At 36.0% G+C, this 23,730-nt stretch overlaps 2 protein-coding genes across 4 annotated transcripts in view; one reads left to right on the forward strand and one right to left on the reverse strand.

The window, feature by feature from the left end:
* LOC115223287 (cell division cycle 5-like protein) overlaps nt 1-12,825 on the forward strand; it is a 31,276-nt gene extending 18,451 nt beyond the window's left edge. The window contains exons 13-20 of the mRNA XM_029793799.2: nt 768-904; nt 2,578-2,761; nt 3,895-4,019; nt 4,629-4,829; nt 6,576-6,773; nt 7,135-7,218; nt 9,443-9,571; nt 12,433-12,825. Of these exons, the coding sequence (XP_029649659.1) occupies nt 768-904; nt 2,578-2,761; nt 3,895-4,019; nt 4,629-4,829; nt 6,576-6,773; nt 7,135-7,218; nt 9,443-9,571; nt 12,433-12,540 (1,166 nt within the window). The 3' untranslated portion in view covers nt 12,541-12,825. The remainder of the gene's footprint in view (nt 1-767; nt 905-2,577; nt 2,762-3,894; nt 4,020-4,628; nt 4,830-6,575; nt 6,774-7,134; nt 7,219-9,442; nt 9,572-12,432) is intronic.
* Nucleotides 12,826-14,420: 1,595 nt separating this feature from the next.
* Nucleotides 14,421-23,730, reverse strand: part of LOC115223298 (T-complex protein 11 X-linked protein 1) — a 45,527-nt gene continuing 36,217 nt past the window's right edge. For 2 of the 3 annotated variants that reach the window (XM_029793810.2, XM_036500459.1), the window contains exons 7-10: nt 23,259-23,488; nt 21,224-21,414; nt 18,296-18,462; nt 14,421-15,459 (exon numbers count right to left, since the gene is read on the reverse strand). In XM_029793810.2, the coding sequence (XP_029649670.1) occupies nt 15,200-15,459; nt 18,296-18,462; nt 21,224-21,414; nt 23,259-23,488 (848 nt within the window). In that variant the 3' untranslated portion in view covers nt 14,421-15,199. Of the gene's footprint in view, nt 15,460-17,943; nt 17,978-18,267; nt 18,463-21,223; nt 21,415-23,258; nt 23,489-23,730 lie in introns of those variants that run through there. The other variant, XM_036500460.1, reaches the window with a different exon arrangement.

Genomic DNA, 23,730 nt, shown 5'->3' on the forward strand with positions numbered 1-23,730 from the left:
TAGGATATTTATACTGCTTTGTTAGAATGTTACTATTTAATTCTCAACCCAGTATTTTACTGAAAATATTTCAACCTCCTCAAGTTAATTCAAACTTTGCTTCATCATGTTTTATCCTATATTTAAATATCTCATAATAATCACAACTCCAGACGTTCTTTAGTCACATATATTGACTGGTTTATCTGATCTCTAATTCTCCACTAACAGTCGTGACAAATATGTATCACTCGTGGTACATATTAGATTACCAATCAAGTAAATACATTACCCACATCTAAATACAATGAGATTCTTTCAGCCTACAAATACCAAAGTAACTGTTATTGACAGGAGACATTCTTCTGAAAGTGTTACTTCTGCAAGATAAACCAGAACTGTGTGACATAGAGCCTTCAAGCTCTCAACCTTCCCTGTCTGCAACCATCTATTTTGATATCCTACTTAAACGAATTTCAATCAGCATTGCTTTAGTTTGCTGTTCTCATGCTTGTATAACTACTGTATTTGCTATCCACTTAGCATCCACACCTGCTTTTTCTGCTCATAACAATTTTCATGTTTTAATCACTTCTGTACCTTTCTTTCCTTACTTCCCTGAAAGCTTTCAAAATGAACCTCAAATGCTGAAACCTTACTCAGTTATCATGATTGTCCAGTCTGAGGAGACACTGAAAAGGTTATGGGTGTTAACCTCTGCTATTTTAACAAAAGCAAGTATTTTTTAGCCTATTGGTTTAATGTTTTACACTTTTGTTTTTTTTTAGGATTGACTCCTAAAAGCGGTAGTTTGACACCAAGACAGACTCCTGGAACAACACCACTCAGGACTCCTGTCCGAGATAAGTTGAATATAAATCCTGCTGAGGATTTTGAATCTGCAGAATATGGGAAGAATTATCAAGTAAGTACTTCTTCCATTTCAAATCTGGATGTTACTAAATACCTTCGAATTGTTATTTGAATATTTAGGCACTTAATGTTGGGGTTACCTTTATTTTTTATTGCTCTTTGTCTTGAATTTTATAATAATGGGATCACATTCACTAGTTAAGAAGGGTCCGTGGATGAATCATTTCTGTATTGTGTAAGTTAGGGGAATTCAATAATTTAATTATGTTAATAAGATGTCAAGGTGCAGGCATGCTTGTACGGTAAGAGACTTGCTTCCCAACCACATGGTTCTGGGTTTGGTCCCACTGCATGGCTCCTTGGGAAAATGTCTTCTACTATAGCCTCGGGCCAACCAAAGCCTTGTGAGTGGTAGGCAAAAACTGAAAGAAGCCTGTTGTGTGTGTGTGTGTGTCTATCCACCAGCTTGACAACTGGTGTTGGTGTGTTTACGTCCCCGTAACTTACCAGTTCAGCAAAAGAGACTGATAGAATAAGTACCAGGCTTAAAAAATATGTATTGGGGTCGATTCTTTTGACCCCAAAAAATTCAAGGTGGTGCTCCAGCACGACCACAGTCAAATGACTGAAACAAGTAGAAGAATATATATTGATAGGAGGTTTCCAATATGGTCACAGGCAATGAACTGAGACCAATATATTGAATGTGACAGCAACTGTTGGTGGGGTTATTGATTTTAAGGTGATGAATTCAACCCTTCGAGCTTTGGTGTTGGAGAAGACTTTTATGGATTCCATGGACAGCGAGGCTCACCAATGGAGAAGCTCTTAAGCAGATCAGGCCGAAAATGTCGCTAGAAGCTAGTATCACCAAGCATAGATTGGCATATTTTGGTCATATTATGCGGAGAAAATCCCTGGAGAAGGACATCATGCTCGGAATGGTCAGTGGCAAGAGAGGAAGAGGCCGACCAAGAACCCGCTGGCTTGACACCATCAAGAGTGATACCGGAATGGACATAGCTAATCTGAAAGAAGTGGCCCAGGATAGAACTGACTGGAGGACACTGATCCATCGAGTAACCGAGAGTTGACTTCGACTTAGCGGACAGATGAATGATGGACAAATACTTTTTAATTAGCTGAGTCATTAGAACATCAGATAAAATGCTTCATGGTATTTGTTACAATTCTTTGCACCCTGAGTTCAAAACATGCCAAACTTGACTTTTGGTCTCAATAAAAAGTACCGATTCAGTATGGTGGATTGGTAGAACTGTAAGGAGGTTGAACTGGATGTCTTGTAGTACCTGTTCTAGCTCTTTGCATTCTCAATTCAAATCCCACTATGATCTGCATAGGGTGATAGACTTTATCCATCATCCAGTGTAATATGATTACCTGGGAGTAAAAGCACTTGAGTGTCTTTAGTGGAGTTGGCTCTGTTGCAAGCATTCAGGCCCTCTGGTTCATGGATATCCTCCCCTAATCAGTCTCAATGATCCTGAAAAAAGGTCATGGACACTGTCTTTCCTTTCTGACTAAAAGATTAAAAAACTGTAACTAAATGAAGTTTGTAATGGTATGATAGTGGCAGATGCAGGGGACAGAATTGTCAGATTGTTTAGCTACTTCATATATAATGTAATTCATGTCAGTTGCTTTGCTTCATTTAATACCTTGTTGCTTATACTTTTTTCTTTTTTTTGCTTTTTAATCTTTTAGAAAGATGTCAAAGACCAATTAAAAAGAGGACTTGCAGCATTGCCCACACCAAAGAACGATTACGAAATTGTTGTTCCAGAGAATGAAAATGTAGATGTTGAAGAGGAAAGTGATCAAAAGGAGAGTCCAGTTGAAGATCAGGCAGATATAGATGCAAGGGAACTGAAGGAACAATTAGCTCTTCGTTAGTGCAAATTTCTTAGATTTCTACATTATCTTGTGTCATATCTTAACAACTGATTATTGAATGTTGCTGTTTATCAAGTAGACTATATCATCTTTTACTCAGATATACAATCTCTAGGACTCATTATCCAGTGTGTCCTTTTCTAAAATAGTAAGATATAATTTGAGAGTGATTTGACTGCTGTTTCTTGCAGTTTACATGACTATATAAAAGCCTCCTCTTTGGTCTGATTGTTAAGTGTTTCTCACCTGGGTAAAAGAATAATGGCAATTTCTTTTGATTAGGCTCAATTCTAATTTTAGCAGAGAAACGAGCAGAATGAATTGACTGCCATATCTTACAGTACTTATTTTACTAACATTGTAAAGGTGAAGTCAACATGAGAAAGAAAAATTCTGAGTTAGTGTTCTTCAAAGACTGATTGAACTGTAAAATACAAAGAAATAATTCAGTATGTATCAAAGCTCAGATGTACCGTAAATTACATGACACACACATAATTTATATGTGAGTGTGTCATCTTTGTGCTTCCTTACTTTGACATTTTTGTGATTGTTGTAAAGGAATGCCATTCATTTCCAGTATTCTGTGAAAACCTGTCTGGCCATGGGGGAAATATTACTTTGTTTAAGAATAAACTCTAACCCATGCAAGCATGAAAATGTGGATGTTAAAATGATGATGATGATGATAATAATAATGCTGATAAATGTTTACATATTTGCAAAGGCACTGTGGCTCTGAAATCAAAGTGTTGGAATATTTCCTGTGAGAACCTCTGTTCAAATTTTACTACTATTGTCTTCCAAAACAAATCACATATTTATACAAGTTTAATTCTGTTTGATTGACACCACTTCCAGTACATAATAGAGTTTACTATTGAAAATAACATTCAACTGTAAAAGAACACTCATTCCACCATTTTCTTATTTATACATATTCTAGTTTGCAGCTCCATTCAACCCATTATTAATATATGAAAAATAGATATAAAACTATATTAAAAATAAATTGAATTGTATTATCATTATTTACACCTATGTCTTATTGTTCTGTAAACCCAATTTTAGATTTGCAAAAGTTGCATTTTCTTCTACTAACCCAGTTTATGATATTTACAACTTTAGGAGTGAAAGAACTTCGAATGAGTTCACAAGCTGTTCAAAGATCAATGCCACGCCCAACAGACGTCAACACAAATATTATGAGGGTGGCTGGTCCGGCAGATCCACCCCTAACGGATCTACAGAAGGTTTGTCAAATACATTTACACTACTTTATGGAATATTCTACAAAGTCTTCCCTATTTTACATTTACCATTGGAAATATAGTCATCTTGCTTGGTTTTATTTCTAATGCTCAACTATAGTTTTAGTTTACTTGTATTCAGTCTTTTAAATTATCTTTGCACTTTGAACAGGCAGGACAGACTCAACTTCTTGTTCCTCTTCAGTCTTTGTAGATGCTGTATGTTAATTTTCCATATTTTAAAATAATATAATAATGAAATTATTGTATACAGTGCTCAGGTGCACCACAACTTGTCAGAAAGTGCATATAAAGTACATGCAGTAATGTAGAAATGTCTGGAAAGCGAACAATGTATGAGTCAGTTACATGCTTGTGTGTGTATGGAGGGGAGAAAATCAAGTGTAGTGTTGGCGAATCTCAGGAAGCATGGAAGTTTTGAAGGATGCAGTGCTCCGACAACTAACAACTGATGCCGGCAGTTTGTTCCATGTTTCAGCAACTCTCTGTCAACAAAATCAAGATAAATAATTGTCTTCATTATTAATAACCTACTACCAGATTAGGTTTGTGTGTTTCATTTGATCTATTGTTTCTAAATTCTACTTTCAGGCTGAAGAATTGATCAAGAAAGAAATGTTGATAATGCTTCATTATGACAGCCTGCACAACCCCACCGCTTCACAGATGGGTATAACACCTGGTATGAAGAAGTCTGTACCCAATCAGAAAGTAGCTGTCAATCAAGCTCAACATTTGGCCTATCTGGAAACTCATCCTTATGTACGCTATGAAGAGGAAGAACTGATTGAAGTAACTATTATAGTATTATTTCTAGAGTGTCAGTTTGAAATTGTTGTAAAAAATTATTGGTAACAGCTGATGGAATTCTTAATGTCTAATACCCACTTAAAACTACTCTTAGTCTGATGATATTGAACTATGAAATTCTTATCATAATTTAATACAAGAATCTCTTGAATGTTGTTGTATCAGTTAATTATAGAATAGAGCAAATGTTATGGTTTGTGTTGTGAGAAACTTGAACTGTTTGTAGTAATTGATGTTGATTAGCTTGAGGTCAGCCCTACAATCAAAGTTATTCCAGCTTTTACAATCCTGTTCATTTTTATTTTATTATGATTGGATGGGATTTGAGAGAGATTTCACTACTATTTCTAGATAACATCTTCAGAAATGTCTCTTGCTTCATTGGTATGGAGTTGCTCGCCAATCTCTGAACCCTCAGTTGTGTTATCCCTTCTCTCTGCCTTTTCTAAAGTTAACACTGTAACCACTGCTCCTCACAGAAGTCTCTCTTTTTTTCACCATCCATATCGTGTTTACTCAACCTCTCAAGACCTTGCACTTATTACTACACCCAGTCCTTCCTCCTCTCTAGGTCACTGATCTTTGGGAATCTCTTCCTGCTCATATTTTTCCTGCATCATTAACTTGCAACTGTTCTAGAGGAAGTTTAACTGCATTAATTTCACCAGTCTTGGAAGGCTTGCTGATATCATGGGCACAGTTCCTTTCTTTAGTCCACATGAAAAATGAAAAAAGGTGAAAACTTCTTGCTGGACTACAAAACACAAAAGCTGAACAACAACATCATCAGCAGCACTGTTGTCACCATCACCAGCACCACTGTCATCATCATCATGGTTGTTGTTTAACATCTATTTTCCATGCTGGCCTGAGCTGGACAATTTGACTAGATCTGGTGAGCCACTGGGTTGTGTCGAGCTCCGATGTCAGCTTTGGCATCATATCAATGGCTAGATGTCCTTCCTAATGCCTACCACTTTACCGTGTATACAAGGTGCTTCTTTTCATGCCTTCAGCACTAGTAAGGCTGACAAGTATCTTGTAAGACAAAAAGAACAAAACTAAAGAAAACATACAGTTATTCATTTACAACTGATTACTATATCTATTTGGATCATGATCATTATTTAGCATCTATTTTCCACGTTGATATGAGTTGTGCAGTTTAACAAAAGCTGTTGACCAGAGGACTGCATTAAGCTCCATTATCTGTTTTGGCATAGTTTCTACAGCTAGATGCTCTTCCTAACATCAACCACCTTACAGAGTGTACTGGGTGCTTTTTACGTAGCACCAACATGGATGTTCTTAATTAGCATTTCTTTTGTAATTTATAACTCTCTCTCAATTATGACAAATTATTATTTCTACATATTCTTGTTCATTTTAGTCATAATGTACTCATCCAAGGGTATTTAAACTTTGGTTTTCAGTTATTTCATGATAGATGTCTTTGGTCATACTCCAACTATGCCATGCTATGATCTAGACACATTTGTTAGGAAATTTTGTTATAACCAGTCTTTTAAGACTTTCATAAATTCTCTTGATTCTACAATTTTCTTACTCACTTAGATAGTAGTAGGCTCCATTCTTATATTAAGATGAGCAGTTTACAGTACCCAATTCTTTTTGATGTATCCCTTCCTTATAATAAACTGAATTTATTGTTTGTCCGCACTGGCAACTAAACAATACCATGTTTTATGACAATCTATTTATCAACAGGCTAAGAAACAACTCCAAACTGAGATGGATGTTGTAAAACATGGTATGAATCATGGAGATTTATCTTTGGAAGCTTTCAGTCAAGTATGGGATGAGTGCTATTCTCAGATATTGTTCATGCCATCACAAAATCGGTACACTCGGGCAAATCTTGCTAGCAAGAAAGATAGAATCGAATCATTAGAAAAACGACTTGAGGTAAGTAAATAAAGAATTTTATACACCCTAATTTTAAATACTTTTTTTACTTGCATCAACACGAGATTTGAGAATGTATCTGTTTGTTTTATATATGATTACTTATCTGATAAGGACTGTCTGTGACAGGGATAGTAAAGAACCAATATCGTAATTCAGTGAATCTTTGAAGCATCGCTGAGGTTATTGTTTTTGTAATAATTCAAAGGAAGATTCAATGTTCTAAATTCAAATCTGATTGGAGTTAACTTTACTTTTTGTCTTCTTGAGATTGCTATGTCTTCTCGTCTACAACAGCTGTGCTGTATTTTGATAGTATATTGGTATTAGAATCATGATTTCTGTGTTATTTTATTTTCAGATTAACCGAAACCACATGACCAAAGATGCTAAACAAGCAGCAAAACTAGAAAAAAAGTTGAAAATAATTTTGGGTGGATATCAGGTAAATACAAGATTCTCTGTACTTTTAATAATTAGGCTGAACTCATTTACCTTAATCTTGTCACTGGATCTTTTAAATCATAACTAAAGCTAGGTAACTCAAGTTAATGGTTATTTAATATATAAATTTTTATGATAATAATAGCTGCTGTGAAAACCCATCTGCTTAAAATAACGATCAAATTCTCCTCAAATAATACATTACCAGTTTAAAAGTGGAAGGGTGCATTAAATAATAGTCTTTGATACTTCATCATTGTCGTTGTCGTTTAACGTCTGCTTTCCATGCTGGCATGGGTTGGATGGTTTGACTGTGAACTGGCGAGCCACAAGGCTGCACCAGACTCCAATCTGATCTGGCAAAATTTTACAGCTGGATGCCCTTCCTAACGCCAACCACTCCGAGAGTGTAGTGGGTGCTTTTACGTGCCACTGGCACGAGGACCAGTCAGGCAGTACTGGCAATGACCATGCTCAAAAGGTGGTTTTACGTGCCACCTGCATGGGAGCCAGTCTGGCGACACTGGGAACAACCACGCTTGAATGTTGTTTTTCACGAGCCACTGGCACATGTGCCAGTAAGGCGATGCTGGCAACTATCACACTCAAATGGTGCTTCTTACATGCCACTGGCACGAGTGCCAATCAGGTGGTACTGTCATCAGCCACGTCAGCGATTTTGATCTTACTTGCTTCAACAGGTCTTCGCAAGCAAAGTTTATTGCCCAATGAATGAAGGGTACTCATAAGTGGGCTGGTTATACACCACTGGCATAGGCCACAGGTTATGGTCTCACTTGGCTTGTTGGGTCTTCACAAGCACAACATATCTCCAAAGGTCTTGGTCACTAGTCATTGTCTCGGTGAGGCCCAATGTTCGAAGGTCATGCTTTACCACCTCATCCCAGGTCTTTCTGGATCTACCTCTTCCACAGGTTCCCTCAACTGCTAGGGTGTGACACTTCTTCAAACAGCTATCCTCATCCATTCACAGCACATGACCATACCTGTGCAGTCGTCTCTCTTGCACGCCACATCTGATGCTTCTTAAGTCCAACTTTTCTCTCAGGGCACTTACACTCTGTTTTGTATTCACACTGACATTACACCTTCAGCAGAGCATACTGGCTTCATTCCTTGCAAGCTTATGCATGTCCTCAGCAGTCACAGCCTATGTTTCACTGCCATGTAGCATGGCTGTTCGTACACATGTGTCATACAATCTAGAATAATAAAGCTCAGACTAGTTTTGAGTAATATGACAAAAACAATACTCTCTACCTATGCAGTACAATCAGTAGTGATAGATGAATGAAGAAATCACTGTTTCAATGGGACACTTCCTGTCATCAAACATGCCTCAATAATGAATAACAGTACTTCATTATCCCAGCTAAGCTAATAAACATGTTGGGCAACAGCAGATGGCTACTCTGGCACACATGTAATCTACAGATTTAGCGCAAGGAACAAGGAGGGACCAAGGCTCTTGGAGATCAGTGATGCAAATGAGACATTATGAAATACTGATTGTTAGAAATTAACCATCAGCCTAAACCTAATTACCTACCAATTAGGTGAACACACCAGATAGACAACATATCAGAAAACAGGGTAAGTAACTGGGTTTGAATACAAAGTGTTTCCCCAGTGAGGAATGTGCCACTAAAATATCGGCGAGCTATCGTTGTTGTTGGCATCCTTTTTGTCTCGGGAGACAATGGAGTTGCGCATAACATAGTCTAGTCCGGCTTTTACATTTCATGTCCTGACACATTTCCTGCTGTGGCTGTGTAGTCCTATCCTGGACAAACACTCCCTCTGGCAGGTACCACAAATGTAGCGAAGACTGTTCCTGGCTGATTGTAATGTCATTGTTTCTTGTTGACGTTTTTTCTTGTCTTTCCATTTCTCCTCTCTCCCTCTGTCACTCCTTTGTATTCCCTCTTTTATGGTGCGTCGCCAATCTCCACGGTTGCTGGCAACTGCTTCCCAATTGCTAATATTGATCGGCTAGCTATCAGCAATGTCACAATAAGAGGATGCATAAAAAGAGTTGTATTTCCAATCTGTTCAGCTGATGCCAGTTAGAAAAATAGACATTAAAATGATAAAATTGAAGATGGTGGTAGTAGTCTGTTGTGTTGTTGAATCTTGATGTTCATTTCTTTTTCTGCTTCCTTCAGGTCAGAATAAAACTAAGAATATTCATTCTTTTATTTCAGGCCAGATCCCAGACTTTGGTGAAACAGCTACATGACATCTCAGAACAAATTGAGCAAACTTACATGGAACTTAAAACTTTTGAAAAACTTAGAATCCATGAGATTGGAGCAATACCTAAGCGATCTGAAGTAAGCACTTTTTTCTTTTTAATGTTTGGAAACATTTCCTCTTCTATGTATGAGTAGTCGGGGTAGAGCTGTGTGTATGTGTACTTCAGAAGAGATTGCTGAACTTCAGTACAAGAAACGTGGTCATTGGACCACAGAGGTTGTTACATCCCAGTGACTTTAATCAAGCTGAAAGTGTGTTAAGTTAATGTTTCTGTTTGCAATACCTGGTTAAATAGCTATGTTACTCCCATCAATTTGGTTCTTTGTTTATTAACTTCCATTATAATCAAATCAGTGTTCTGAATACCAAGACTTGTGGTCTCTTATGAAACATGCAACTTTAGAAAAGGAGTGGCTGTGTGGTAAGTAGCTTGCTTACCAACCACATGGTTCTAGGTTCAGTTCCACTGTGTGGCACCTTGGGCAAGTGTCTTCTACTATAGCCTCGGGCCGACCAAAGCCTTGTAAATGGATTTGGTAGACGGAAACTGAAAGAATCCCGTCGTATATATATATATATATATATATATATGTATGTGTGTCTCTGTTTGTCCCCCCAACATTGCTTGACAACCGATGCTGGTGTGTTTATGTCCCCATAACTTAGCGGTTCAGCAAAATAGACCGATAGAATAAGTACTAGGCTTCTAAAGAATAAGTCCTGGGGTCGATTTGCTCGACTAAAGGCGGTGCTCCAGCATGGCCGCAGTCAAATGACTGAAACAAGTAAAAAGAGTATTGGCTGAGACAGTTAAAACACCAGCTTATACTATTTTTTGTGATGATGAATTTTTAGTGCTGCAATTAGTGACCCATAACTAGTTTCAGGTCACTACCATAAACAGCAGAGAACACTGCATAATTTATTCATCAGAATCTCATTAAGTTCAAGCACTGAACTGAAATCTTCCTTTGTTACTGTCTTCTCGGGGTTCAAACTACACTAGGATATTCTCTCTTAAAGATAGTCAGTTCTGTCCCAATGACTCAGTGTCTTAATAGGCACTATTTTACTACCCTTTATAGTTTTCATTCTCTATTAAGTGTTCTTACAATGTTATACTTGCACCAAGTCATGGAGAATCCAAAACGACAAAAGAGCTTGTATGTCACATTTCTAGAGGTGGGCAGTTTATATAATTATACGCTATCAATGTAGCTAATGGCATATCAATGTTTAGCACATATCTTTCTTCCCAACATTACATTTTCCTTTTTCTCTCCTTTTCTTTCTCGTCTCACACATTCCCTTTTCACTATGGCAAGCTTATTTATTTTATGATAATTATTCACCCTTGTTAATTTTAATGACATTTTATGACTTATTACCTCTGCCTTAATGAAGGTGGAGGTATTGTTTTTAGTCACGTTTGTTTGTTTGTCTGTGGACAAGATATCTCATGAACTGATTAGATTTTGGGATCAATCTGGTACCAGACAAGGATTCTGGATTATTTTTCTTGTTTTTTTACTTTATTTTTTAGTTCATTTTTTACTTAATTTTTGGGTTCATTTTTATTATTCTCATTTGTGAGAGCAGTTGAGTTTATTTCAGATATTTGCATTTTAAAAATCATCTCTGGCTAATTGTTGAGAGAATGTTGGTGTTGCTTTGGCAGAGGTTTGCGCTCTCTGAGTGTTCTTGTTTCTCTTGAATTCTTAATTGAGAAATGAGAGATAAAGAGGAGAAGAGAACTAAATGCATAACAGTATTCAGTTTTGTCCGTCTGTTTTGAGTTCATATCCTCCCCAGATTGATTTTGTTATGCATACCTCTGGCAGTCAATAAAATATACAGAAGATGCTGCTGAGTAAACTATTACCACCACAACTACTGCTGCTGCACAATTTCCTGCCCATCATTTCCCAGTGCTAGTATTGGAATGTTATTGAAATCAGGTCAATCTAGTTGTGTCCTCTTTTTTCATATCTCTTTGCCACATCAGCGTGGATGTTTAGATATTAATATTGATGACTCTCCAGCATTACTTTGAATACTGCTACCAAAGCCTTGGAAGCTGAATAATGCTATTTGTCTCTACTCATGTGTTGCAAACAATGAAACTAGTACAGATGCCTTCACGTTATCAAACAGACTAAGGCAGATTCTAAACTTCGCAGTGAGATCTATCTAATCACGCTGTTACTTTGACTAGATTAGTTTTACACTGGGGCATTCTCAGACCAGGTTTCACTGTCAAAGACCAGCATGCTATAAGGTATGCCATCAGAATGGAATTTCTTTAACCCTTTCGTTACTGTATTTATTTTGAGAAGCTCTGTGTTTCTTTCAATTACTTTAAATATAATAAAGAATTTAGTAAAATGACTTAGTTATCATTAAGCTAGTATTAGGAACATAAATTGTGACTAAGGTTTGGTGGAAGATTTTGATTCGAAACTTATGAAAACAAGACATTTGTACTCAGAGCCAGAGCCAGTTTCAGCTGGGTTGGTAACGAAATGGTTAAATCATCAAAACTCTTAAAAGTTACAATCAAACAAATGGTGATGACCTACAGGGCTAAACATACCACATTGGGACTAGTTCATTTGGTTTAGGTTTCTGACTACAGGCAACTGTATGATTTTTCCAGGATGGCAGTAGAGTTGTAAATTGGTAAATTTTCTAATGAATGTTGTAATTGCTAACTACAAAATATAACATAGTGAATTAAGATCTCTTTTATTTCAATGAACTATTCTCTAAGGTAATTTACTAACACAACACTTGTTCTTCTATTGTTCCCTAAGCAGAGGTCACCACTGGAATTTGATTTTTATGTTGAGTTGCCAATGAATTATGTTATGATTTTTAAGAAAAATGTATCTTAATATCATTTTTTGGTTATTTCTTATTTCTTCTTTCTTTATTTTAGTCTATGACAGAAGATGTGCAAAGACAGACAGAACGAGAGAAAGAGCTTCAGAAGAGATATGCTGAACTTCAGTACAAGAAAGAATTGCTAACAACCCATTCTGCTTAAATCTACCTTCTACTATTCCATTTTTATAAACAATATATGTTCAATATTTAATTTTGAGGAGATGACAAAGAAAAATCTTGAATTTAGATTTTTTAAAAACCAAATTTGAAGATCCATTCATTCTTTTCCATTCTCATCTAAAATCTAATTCACCCACGAATACTAAATGAATTAGATGCCATCAACAGGAGTTTATGAAACCACTAATATTTTTGTTTCCAATGTAATAAAAAATAACTGTCAATATCATAATGACAAGGAAAATAAACACATTATGAAGTTTTATTTTGGTTTAATGCATTTAATATATTGTTTTACTGTAGTTAACTACTGTGTAGACACCACTCAATAGACATTTGAGTTGTATCAAATCTCAGCTTCTACCACTAAAATAGAAGGGTTCTTTAATTTGTTTTTTTTTTTTCTACTTCAATTATTTAATAGCTTTTTCATTGTTATATTGCCATTAAACAGCCCATCATATTTTGATATAGATATCAAAATATTTTCCAAGTTTCTCTAGAATTTTTCTATGCAGATATAATGTTTAGTTTTGAAATAATTTTACACTGTCAAATTGTCATAGAATATGGCAATTTAACAGTAAAAACACAACACTAATATTCATTCCATATATATTTAGAAGTAAGGATAATACTATCATATATAACTAAATCAAAATATTGCAGTGGTTATTTTTTAAAAATTGTTAAAGAAAACTATACAATGCAATTTCAACTGATGAATTAAACAATAATTAATATTTGTACCATTCAAGTATTGAATTCTATTTTTTTTTATTTTGCATTGCTTAAATTCTGAGATATATGACCTCGACGGGATTTGAACTCAAAATGTGAAAAGCCAGAATGAATAGTGAACATACTTTATCTGACACTAATGATTCTACCAATCCACCTTAGAAAACTGAAAGAAAATTTTCCCTTCCAGATTCAGTTTCAATATATTGACTTGAATTTGAACCCCTACCAAAGATTTCTGATTATGCTTTATGATTATGACATAACTCAGTTCCTTTAATTCAGAAACTGCTGCCACAACTTTTTTCCCACCCATGTTAAATACAAATCTGAAAATTATAATAATTATTTCTAATTTTAAATACTCATAGCATAGATAACAACTGGTATTCTTTTTGTACTTATAATCATATAGCCATGAGTATGAGCAGAATTTGTTGTCAACAAAATTAGAGATATATGTAGTAAGTGATAACAAGGTGAGGCTAACCTACTAAATGTAGTGAGTTGAAAATATTTTGTAATTGGTCAAAATGTGAATTTAATGAAAAGGAATAACAACATTAATGATTATTCTTGTCAGGAAAGACAAGAGGAACAACTCCTAAACAGAAATTGATTAAACACTTAATAACGTGTGCCGGGGCCATGTAAAAAGCACCCGTGCCAACACCACATTAAAAAGCACTCAATACACTCCGTAATTTGATTGGTATTAGAAAGGGCATCCAGCTATGGAGACCATGCTAAAACAGATGACTGGAGCCTGGTGCAGCTCTCTGGCTTGCTGGCTCCTGTCAGACTGTCCAATCCATGCCAACATGGAAAATAGACATCAAATGATGATGATGCTGAGGTTTGATTTTTTGGTAAATACAGTGACAAGTTTTAACTTGGTTCAGTCTTGCCAGACCCCTTCAAGCAAGAATAGTCTTTCTTGAAGAAATAACATTAAGCAATTTTAAATAATAGCAAAGATATATTTACCATGTCCAGTATATATCTATTGTATTGAGATTTGAATTCATTCAACATGTGATCAAATGCCATTGACTTGACCTTACAGTCATAATGCTACAAAACTATCAAGGTTAACAAAAAAAACACAAGACAAAGAAATCATGCTTAAATGAAATGATTTAATGAAATATCAAAAGATTAAAAAATACTCTCATTCTTCATAATTTAATGAAAAACAATGTTTAGAAATTATAATTTTCAGATCACAGACATTTGGTAAGTAGCAAATGTCCTAAATTGTGTGAAAGAATATCTCAACTACTTCAACAGTAATTTTTGTGATCAACTTCATTTTGTGATATAATTCTTAATTATATTCCATATCAATCTCAAAACAAAATGCAAAATCTAAAAGAATATTTAAATTTTTTTTTTTCCACTTTTGTATTTTCTTTTCCAATACCAACAATAAGTCTATTAAAAATTTAAATAAAACAATTCTAACAATATAATTATTTCACAGAAGACCAGTTTCCCTTTTATAAAATGGTTGTGAAGAGGATCTTTAAATGCAGTCATGGACAGAATGGAAGTGAGAAATCTTAATATTTTAAAAAATAAATTTGAAATTTTTAAAAATGTTTTTTTTCTTTTTTACTTGCATATATATGTTTGTTAAACTGTATATGGATTTTTTTTTTGTTTTATAAAAATTAAAAAAAAAACCCAAATCTATCTGTAGTGATCCCAAATAAAAATTTCAAGAAACTGATAAAAAAAAAAAAATTATTGCTTACAAGCATATCTGCCATAATGCTCAAAATTAGTTATCAATTAGTTACCTTTTAATCGATTTTTATAATTGATAAATAAAAAGAAAAAGACACTCCTCATATATAGGCTAATTAAGATCAGTCCTTGATTGGTTCATCTAGAACTCAACTGTTGTCTGGTGATTTTGGCCTCTCAGATGTATCTTTAGCTTTGGATGCTGCTTCATCTTTGCCTTGAATCATAGTTGATAAGAGTTCAGTATAGAATTCGCGACAGACTCCAAAATTAAGTCCAATAAGTCGAATAAATACTTTGGTAGCAGCAGTTAATTCAGTTTCAACTGCTGACACACCAGCAGGCACTTTGACTTTATCTACACAGCCAGAGCAAATACATTGGTATATAAACTCATTGATTCGTTTCACTGAAGATATAAAATAAAATAAGCTTAGATTCTTTTTGGCAACCATATGTGGAACAACAATGATAAAAAAAGAATTGAAAAAAAAAAATCCTCGAAGAACTGGTTATTTGGGCATGCTGTATAGAATTTTAGGAAGGCACATGGTGTAGTGGTTAGGGTATTCGGCTCACAAATGTAGGTTCATGTGTTCAATTTCCAGCAGTGTATAGTATCCTTGAGCAAGACTCTTTTTTTCTCATTGCTCCAGTCCACTCAGCTGGCAAAAATGAGTTGTATATGAAATTCAAAGGGCCAGCCTTGTCACATTCTTTGTCATGTTGACTCTTCCTGAGAACTATGTTGAGGGTATGCATTTCTGTGGAGAGCTCAGCCACTTACACATGAATTTCACAAACAGGCGGTGAATCAACTGGAACTCTCACTGTTGTAACCAGAGCACCAGGCCATAGAATTATAATGTTGAATAAGAACTTGAGTATTATTTCATAAATAAAATTGTATATATTTAAAAGATGAAGATGAACTTGAAATGTTATCAGAAGCTAGAGCTCGTCTGGCCAACACTCAAGGTAAAAAAGCTAAAAGGAAAGCTAGAGAAAAGCAGCTAGAAGAAGCTAGGTATGACTCGAGTTTTGTTTTTATATTTCTTTCCCAAAGGTATGGTTAATAAAGTGTGAAATATGGGCACTTAAGTATCATTAGAAACATAGTACTGTTGTCAGATAATTGATAGTTTCCTTGTTGGATATGGCAGTTTAACTGTGGTTAAAAATATTGTCCATAAAGGTATTTTATACAAACTTAGAAGCCTGAACAAGGCGTAAGGATGACATGCAAATTCGTGAAGCATTCCATATTTTTAAAAAACATTCGAGTGAGGTCGTTGCCAGTGCCTCTGGACTGGCTCCTGTGCAGGTAGCTCGTAAAAAAACACCATTTGAGCATGGCCATTGCCAGTACTGCCTGACTGGCCCTTGTGCCAGTGGCACGTAAAAGCACCCACTACACTCTTGGAGTGGTTGGCGTTAGGAAGGGCATCCAGCTGTAGAAACTCTGCCAGATCAAGATTGGAGCCTGGTGCAGCCATCTGGTTCACCAGTCCTCGGTCAAATCATCCAACCCATGCTAGCATGGAAAGCAGACGTTAAACGATGATGATTTACAGTCAAATGACTTAAAGAAGTAAGAGTAAAAGAGTCAAGTACCAGAGTCAATATAAATCACCTCCCATAAATTTTACATTTTGTTCCTAAGTTAGAAACAATGATTAAATATTAATTCCAAATTTTGAGGTAGGTGGTTAAGTTGATTACACTGACCCCAGTACTCAACTGGTACTTACTTTATCAACCCCAAAAGGATGAAAGGCAAAGATGAGCTTAATGGAGTTCAAACTTGGAGCATAAAGACGGATGAAACGCCACTAAGCATTTTGCCCAGTGTGCTAACGATTCTGCCAGCTCATTGCCTTAAACAATGATTAAGTACCATAAATCCTCAAGTATAATCCGCATTTTTTCCCCAAAATTTAAAGGTCAAAATCCCTGGTGCGTACTATATACGTGGTTAAAAATGAAAAATATTTTCTAAGCAATGTCCAAGTCTCTATTTGCTGTCAGGCAATGTTTATTCAGACTCATTTTGTGATGTTGGGCACGAAAATACCTTAAGCTAAGCCTGAAAGCAATGAAGTCATAAAAGAATCATCCATAACTTGCAGTAAGCATCATTTATTAAAATAAAAGTATTCAGAACACAGAATAACATGTAACAAAAACAATTTGCAATCATATTTACATTCCCATATAACAGTTAAGAACATCACCATTATTCTATTATGCATGCGCGGAAGTGTTTGTTCGACTAAGTGCTGCTGGTTTAATTACGCACGACTCAAGTTAGAGAAGGAGTGCGTATTATACACAAGGTTTAGATTTTTCAGAGGTATAGCTCCCTAAAAATCTCCTGCATATTATACTCAAGGGTGGACTATACTCGAAGATTTACTGTATTAAGAAGCAATAACCTCCAATGTTTCATGCTACATAGCAATGGCACTAGTCACACACATCAATCTTAGCTATTCATAGTAGCAGATGAGGTCTGTAATCATTAGATATGGATAACACATGCTCCTCTTCAGAATATAAAAATTATCACAGCACAAAGGATAGTGATTGGCATTAATAGTTTGGATCCAAATTTTACTAGGATTGGCTTTCCTGAGTAGATAAAATACATACCGGTCAATTACTGAGCTCAACTATTAACTACATCCCACCCACCAACATTTGTGGCCTTGTGCCAATGAAAGGAATTATTGTTATGGCACATAGCTGTGAAATTAAAGTACTGCACTGCTAATCACATGGTCATGATTTCAAACCATACAAAAGCTATTGTAATGACTTGAAACAAAGCCTACAACTAATTATCTCTTTATGACTAACAACAGATTACACTACCAGAAAATTCATTTACAATTTTTCTGCTACATGTTCATTTACAAAAGAAACATCCGAACGTGGCTGTTGCCAGCGCCGCCTCAACTGGCCTCCATGCCGGTGGCACGTAAAAAGCACCAACCGATCATGGCCGCTGCCAGCCTTGCCTGGCACCTTGTGCCAGTGGCACGTAAAAAGCACCAAATCACGGAGTGGTTGGCGTTAGGAAGGGCATCAAGCTGTAGAAACACTGCCAGATCAGTCTGGGCCTGGTGCAGCCTCCTGGTTTCCCAGACCCCAGTCGAACTGTCTAACTCATACTAGCATGGAAAGCGGACGTTAAATGATGATGATGATGATGATGAATATACAAAATATGAAGTGATACATACGCATAACCTTGTGGACTGCATGCTGAGGTGATACGACTTCCTGTAATTGTCCTAAGAGAAGCTTCTGCTTCTCCAAAGTAAGCTCTGCAAAGTCATGATTCCTCAGCCAATCATTGACCACACTATTAACTTGCTCAGCACATCTTATAGCTATATCTGATGGATTTCTGGAATTAAATCATAAACAACTGAATTATTAACACAATTAAACATTTCTTTAGACTGTTTTCACAAAAATTTGTTGCTTAGAACCAAGTCCCCTTTTTTCCGTTCAGGTAGTGTACCTCTGGGTCATTATCCAGTGCGTCCTTTCTTTTTATTATAGGGGGATCGTTACTAGCATCGCCTTGATCGCTACCAGCGTCGCCTGATCGTTACCAGCGTCGCCTTACTGGCACTTAGGGTGCTAATCCGAGCGTGATTGTTGTCAGAGCAGCCAACTGGCTTCCGTACCTGTGGCACGTAAAAGGGCACCATTCAAGCGTGATCGTTACCAATGCCACTTCATTGGCACCTGTGCCGGTGGCACGTGTAAAAAGATTCAAGTGAGGTCATTGCCAGTACCGCCTGACTGTCGCCCGTGACATGTAAAAAGCACCCACTACACTCTCAGAGTGATTGGCGTTAGGAAGGGCATCCAGCTGTAGAAACTCTGCCAGATCAAGATTAGAGCCTGGTGCAGCCATCTGGTTCGCCAGCCCTCAGTCAAAATCGTCCAACCCATGCTAGCATGGAAAGCGGACGTTAAACGGCGATGATGATGATGATAGGATGTTTAAGGCTGAAAGTACATGGCTTAAAAGTTAGGGTGTTGCACTCATGATCACAAGATCATAGTTTGAATTCCCAAACCAGCCGTGGAAACTGGCTAAACAGCCCTTTGTGTCCTAGGATTCAAGACAGTAATGTTCGAGGGTTGATGATGATGATGATGATGTTTAAAGAGGATTTGATTGCTAGGTCTACCAGGTCAAGCAACCAAACACAGGCTCCTTTATTGGCCCAAGGGTTCCATATAGTCTCTCTATCTGCTTAAAGTATCAGTCAGATCTCTTTCTCAATAAACACCCTGTTACCTTTAATTATATAGGTCACAAGTTTTAAGGATAATATTAATACAAACATTTTGTTTTTAATAATGGAAACATTCTGCTCATGGCTGAAAACACCAATGGAATAATTCATTCGATTAGTCTGAAAGGAGACTTCATTAGGACAGCTTCATAAGTGATTCTATTTTCTAAATTATTCATTCTATGAGACAAACACCATAAACAATCAATTTGAAACAGAAAAATAAGAACAGGCTCGCTAGCATCAATTGATTAAGGTATCTTATCTCTTGCTGAAGGGTGGAAGAATGATTACATTACTGATTGTAATACAGAACACCTGCCATTCCTATCTTCTCAAACTTATTATTTTGTTATATTAACAGTAGTTTTCTATTGCCACAAGTATCTCACAGTTTAGCTTGTGAGATGAGTATTTGACATCTATCAGTTACATTTGGCTCACTTTCTGAGCTTATGCTAGTGTTTATAATGTATATTATTATGTTGGGTTATCCCATAAATAATGCAGTTTTTTATACTTCTTTTATTTTTTCAAAATTAAAATAAACAAAGCTCTTTTTTAATCTAAAATATACTTTCCTTCATTTTCTACAATGCCCTTCTATCTATCTGGTTGACTTGCAAGGTCCTTCTTCCAAAATTCACTTGTCTGTGATGAAAATTACTCCTCCAGTACTGTTCTGACCTCATCTACAGAATTCATATTTTTTCCATCCAAGTGAGTTTGAAGACTGCGGAACAAATGATAATCAGATAGGGCAATGTCTGATGGATATGGTAAGTGGGGCATTGTTTCTCATTCAAACTGCTCCAACCTTTGGAATGTTATCCTCACTGTATGTGGCCGAGCATAATCCTCATGGAAGAACACCTTTCGTCTTGAAACCAAAGATGGTAATTTTCCTTCTAGCACTAATTTAAGCCACTCGAGCTGCTCACAGTAGATCTCCTTTGTTATCATTTGGTTTGAGTTTAAAAGTTCAAAATGGACTAAACCTTTCATATCCCACCAAACAGATAACAACACCTTACATGGGTGAAGACCTTCTTTAGCCTGAGGTGCCAGTGATTCTCCTTTCCCTACCCACTATCTTCGGTGCTTGACATTTTTATAGAGAACCCATTTCTCGTCACCAGTCACTATTTGGTCCAAAAAAGGCTCATTCGTGAGATGTGACAGCAAAGAAGAGCACAGATTCACTCTCTGCATGTGATTAGACTCGGAATGTTTGTGAGGAACCCAATGATCCAATTTGCTGACTCTTCAGATGGCATGCATGTGTTGATGAATGGTTGAATGACCAAATCCAAACTTCTCTACTAGTTCCTCAACAGTTACGATGAGATTTTGTTCCACCAGGGTTTGCAGGACATCTTCATCAAGCTCTACAGATTTTCCAGGATGAGGCTCATCTTCTAGGTTGTAGTTTCTGGAACCACTGTTGATACTGGCTTACGTTTATTGTCCAGTCCCCATATACTGCATTAATATTCTTTGCACTTTCCATTGCATTGTTGCCTTTATTGAACTCATTAAAGCAAAATATGCCAAATATGCTCCTTTGTCACCTCCATTATAGCTCTGAAAAAATAACTGTTAAAATCGAACTGCACGCTTCAAAATTTACACTATGAATAAGTACAAGGTAAAATTACTACCTGCTTTCATATCAAATTGAAGCAGGTAGTTTATCCTGTCCCACTCCGACTTTTCATTCATGTAATTGAAAAAATCGCATTATTTATGAGATGACCCAATATTAATCTTAGCTATTGATTATATCTTCCCATTGGCTGGAAACAAATTGACAAAATAGCAAAAACAATAAGTGATTACTGAAGAGATACCTACTGTTCATGTTCAGAATAGGATTTTTCTAACAGAATAAAGAGACATTTTTTTAGCTGGTCTCTTAACTCAGTTACACCAGTAATTGAAGAACCAATTGTATTATATGTCACAAGTAACATAGCAGATATCAAGGCCAGCAGATGGAACTCTTTTTGCAGACTCCGGTATCGGCATTCATCTAAAAACATTGTCTGAATGCAAAAATTTATTAGAAATCAATAGAAAGTCAGACAATACAAAAACAATTACAACAGAAAGTAATGTTATCCAAATAAAATAAAGTTGTAGTTTATTTTAGGGTTGTGAATGAGAAAAGAATTTTTCTTTTTTTTCAGCAATTTAGGTATTGATGTATTTGGAACAGATGTATATGCAACATTATCATTTTAAAGTTCGCTTTTCTATGCTTGCATGAATCAGATGAAATTTGTTGAGGCAAATTTTCTACAGCTGGATGTTCTTCCTGTCACCAACCTTCACCTGTTTCCAAGCAAGGTAATATTTCCCCATGGCCTGACATGTTTTTGTGGAAGATGTGTGACAAAAGACACCACTTGTATGACAGTGACACTCATTTACAGTTATTGTAAAATGTCAATACAAGACACAAATACACATACACAAACACCCATGCACACATACATATATATACACTCATGGCAGGTTTCTTTCAATTTCTTTCAGCCAAAACCCACTCATGAGGCTGTAGGAAAAGACACTTGTCCAATGTGCCATGCAGTGGCACTGAATTCAAAACCATGTGGCTGGGGAGAAAATTTCTAAACCACAGAGCCACCTCTGATTTATTGCATTCCTTTACTAATCAAAGCCACTGACTAAACATCCATATACTGCCCAATACCTCTACCTAATGAAACACAACACATTCAGTTGGTAAACTAGTCAAAGCTCCACCAGTATCATATTTGTTTCACTCCTGACCCCTCTGGAATAGCTAAGCAGACAGCTGAAACAATCTTTCTAAATTATGTCTATTCACAACCTTCATATAACCAAAGATGATAATCTCAAGTGAGAGTTATACACAGCTAGGCTGCAACAATATAAGTGAACAATACATCCTTAACACCTGAAGAAATTCACTAATATCAACCAAAAGGGTAGCTTTTGTCTATTACCGTAAGTCCTTAAAAACTATTATCTGAAAAGTGAAAGAAGTCTTGGTGTATCAGTGAGCTCACTCACCTCTGAAATTGCAACCTTATATACTTCAATGGAGGTGAGACGGAACTTACAAGTTCCAAAGAATAGAGGCCAATGGAGCAGCAGTAGAAAGATAAAGATAAGGAATTTATACTAAGATGGTGCTGTTACTGTTACAGATATCTCTTAAGTTCAATATAAAGATTCTTATTATTGGAGGGAGAATTAAAGGCAAAATTTATCACTGATGACCTGCTCCCAAAGATATTAGAAAGTATAGAGAGAAAGGTTAATTTTTGAAAAAAGAAGAAAAAGTACTATAAGAGGTACAAAACACTACAAACTAATATACAGTAACTGTAATATATAAGCAATATTTAATAACTGTGCTCAAATGGAGCCCATGTAATATCAATGACATTCACAAGATTGAAGCTGCACTGTATTGAATCACCAGTAAAGTAAACTTCAGCAATAAACTGATGACAACAGACCAAATTATGCAAGAGCTGCAATATTATATAGGGATCTCACTGAAATATTTTAAAGACTGAGGAAACCAATAGGTGAGTTACAGAAAATGTTTCACTGGGTTCTGAATAAAGAGTTTGTATGAAAAACTTCTTGATAAAGAAGATGCTGGAAGCTATTATAAATTATTTTAAGAATATAGCAGGAGTATTTCAGGAAGTGTTTCTTTGCAAAGAAGCTGATGCCAGAATGGAAGGCAAAAACAAAATATTACTTAAAACAGCAACAAAAACAATTTCAACACAATTTTAATAACTAAAAAAATTTTTTTTTAAATGCCATAATGTATTTAAAATTAAATAACAATAGTCATAAATCATCAAGCAAGGATGATATTTACCTCTGGGTATAGCTGTAAATCTTCCCAATTGACAAGTTCTAAATAAGCCATGTTGAGAATGTTTGTGCTGGTAGGTGGACCATCTAAACTAGGGATGAAAGTTCCAGAACATGAGTTTGCTGCTGCACATGCTCCATTTTCTTCAGAATTTAGCTGTGCAAGCCGAGACAATTTATCCTCGTTTCTCTGTAGCCACATTTTGGTTCTTTTTAAAAGATCATGACCATTTTCTAGGGAAAAAAATTTGAAATTATTAACAGGTTAAATACTGAAATACTGGTGCAACAATTTCCCTTGAATCATTGCAAATAATTAAAGCACTCTTATTTTACCCCTTTTACTGGCTTCACCCATTCAGCAGTGGCCATGCTGGAACACCATATTTACAGAAATCATTTCTAAAGAAAAGGGGAGAGAAATGCAACAGATATTTTGAAACAGTTTTCCAAGAAAGTACAACCATTCACATTAA

This window comes from Octopus sinensis, linkage group LG2, assembly GCF_006345805.1.
Source record: "Octopus sinensis linkage group LG2, ASM634580v1, whole genome shotgun sequence".
Lineage (NCBI taxonomy): Eukaryota > Metazoa > Mollusca > Cephalopoda > Octopoda > Octopodidae > Octopus > Octopus sinensis.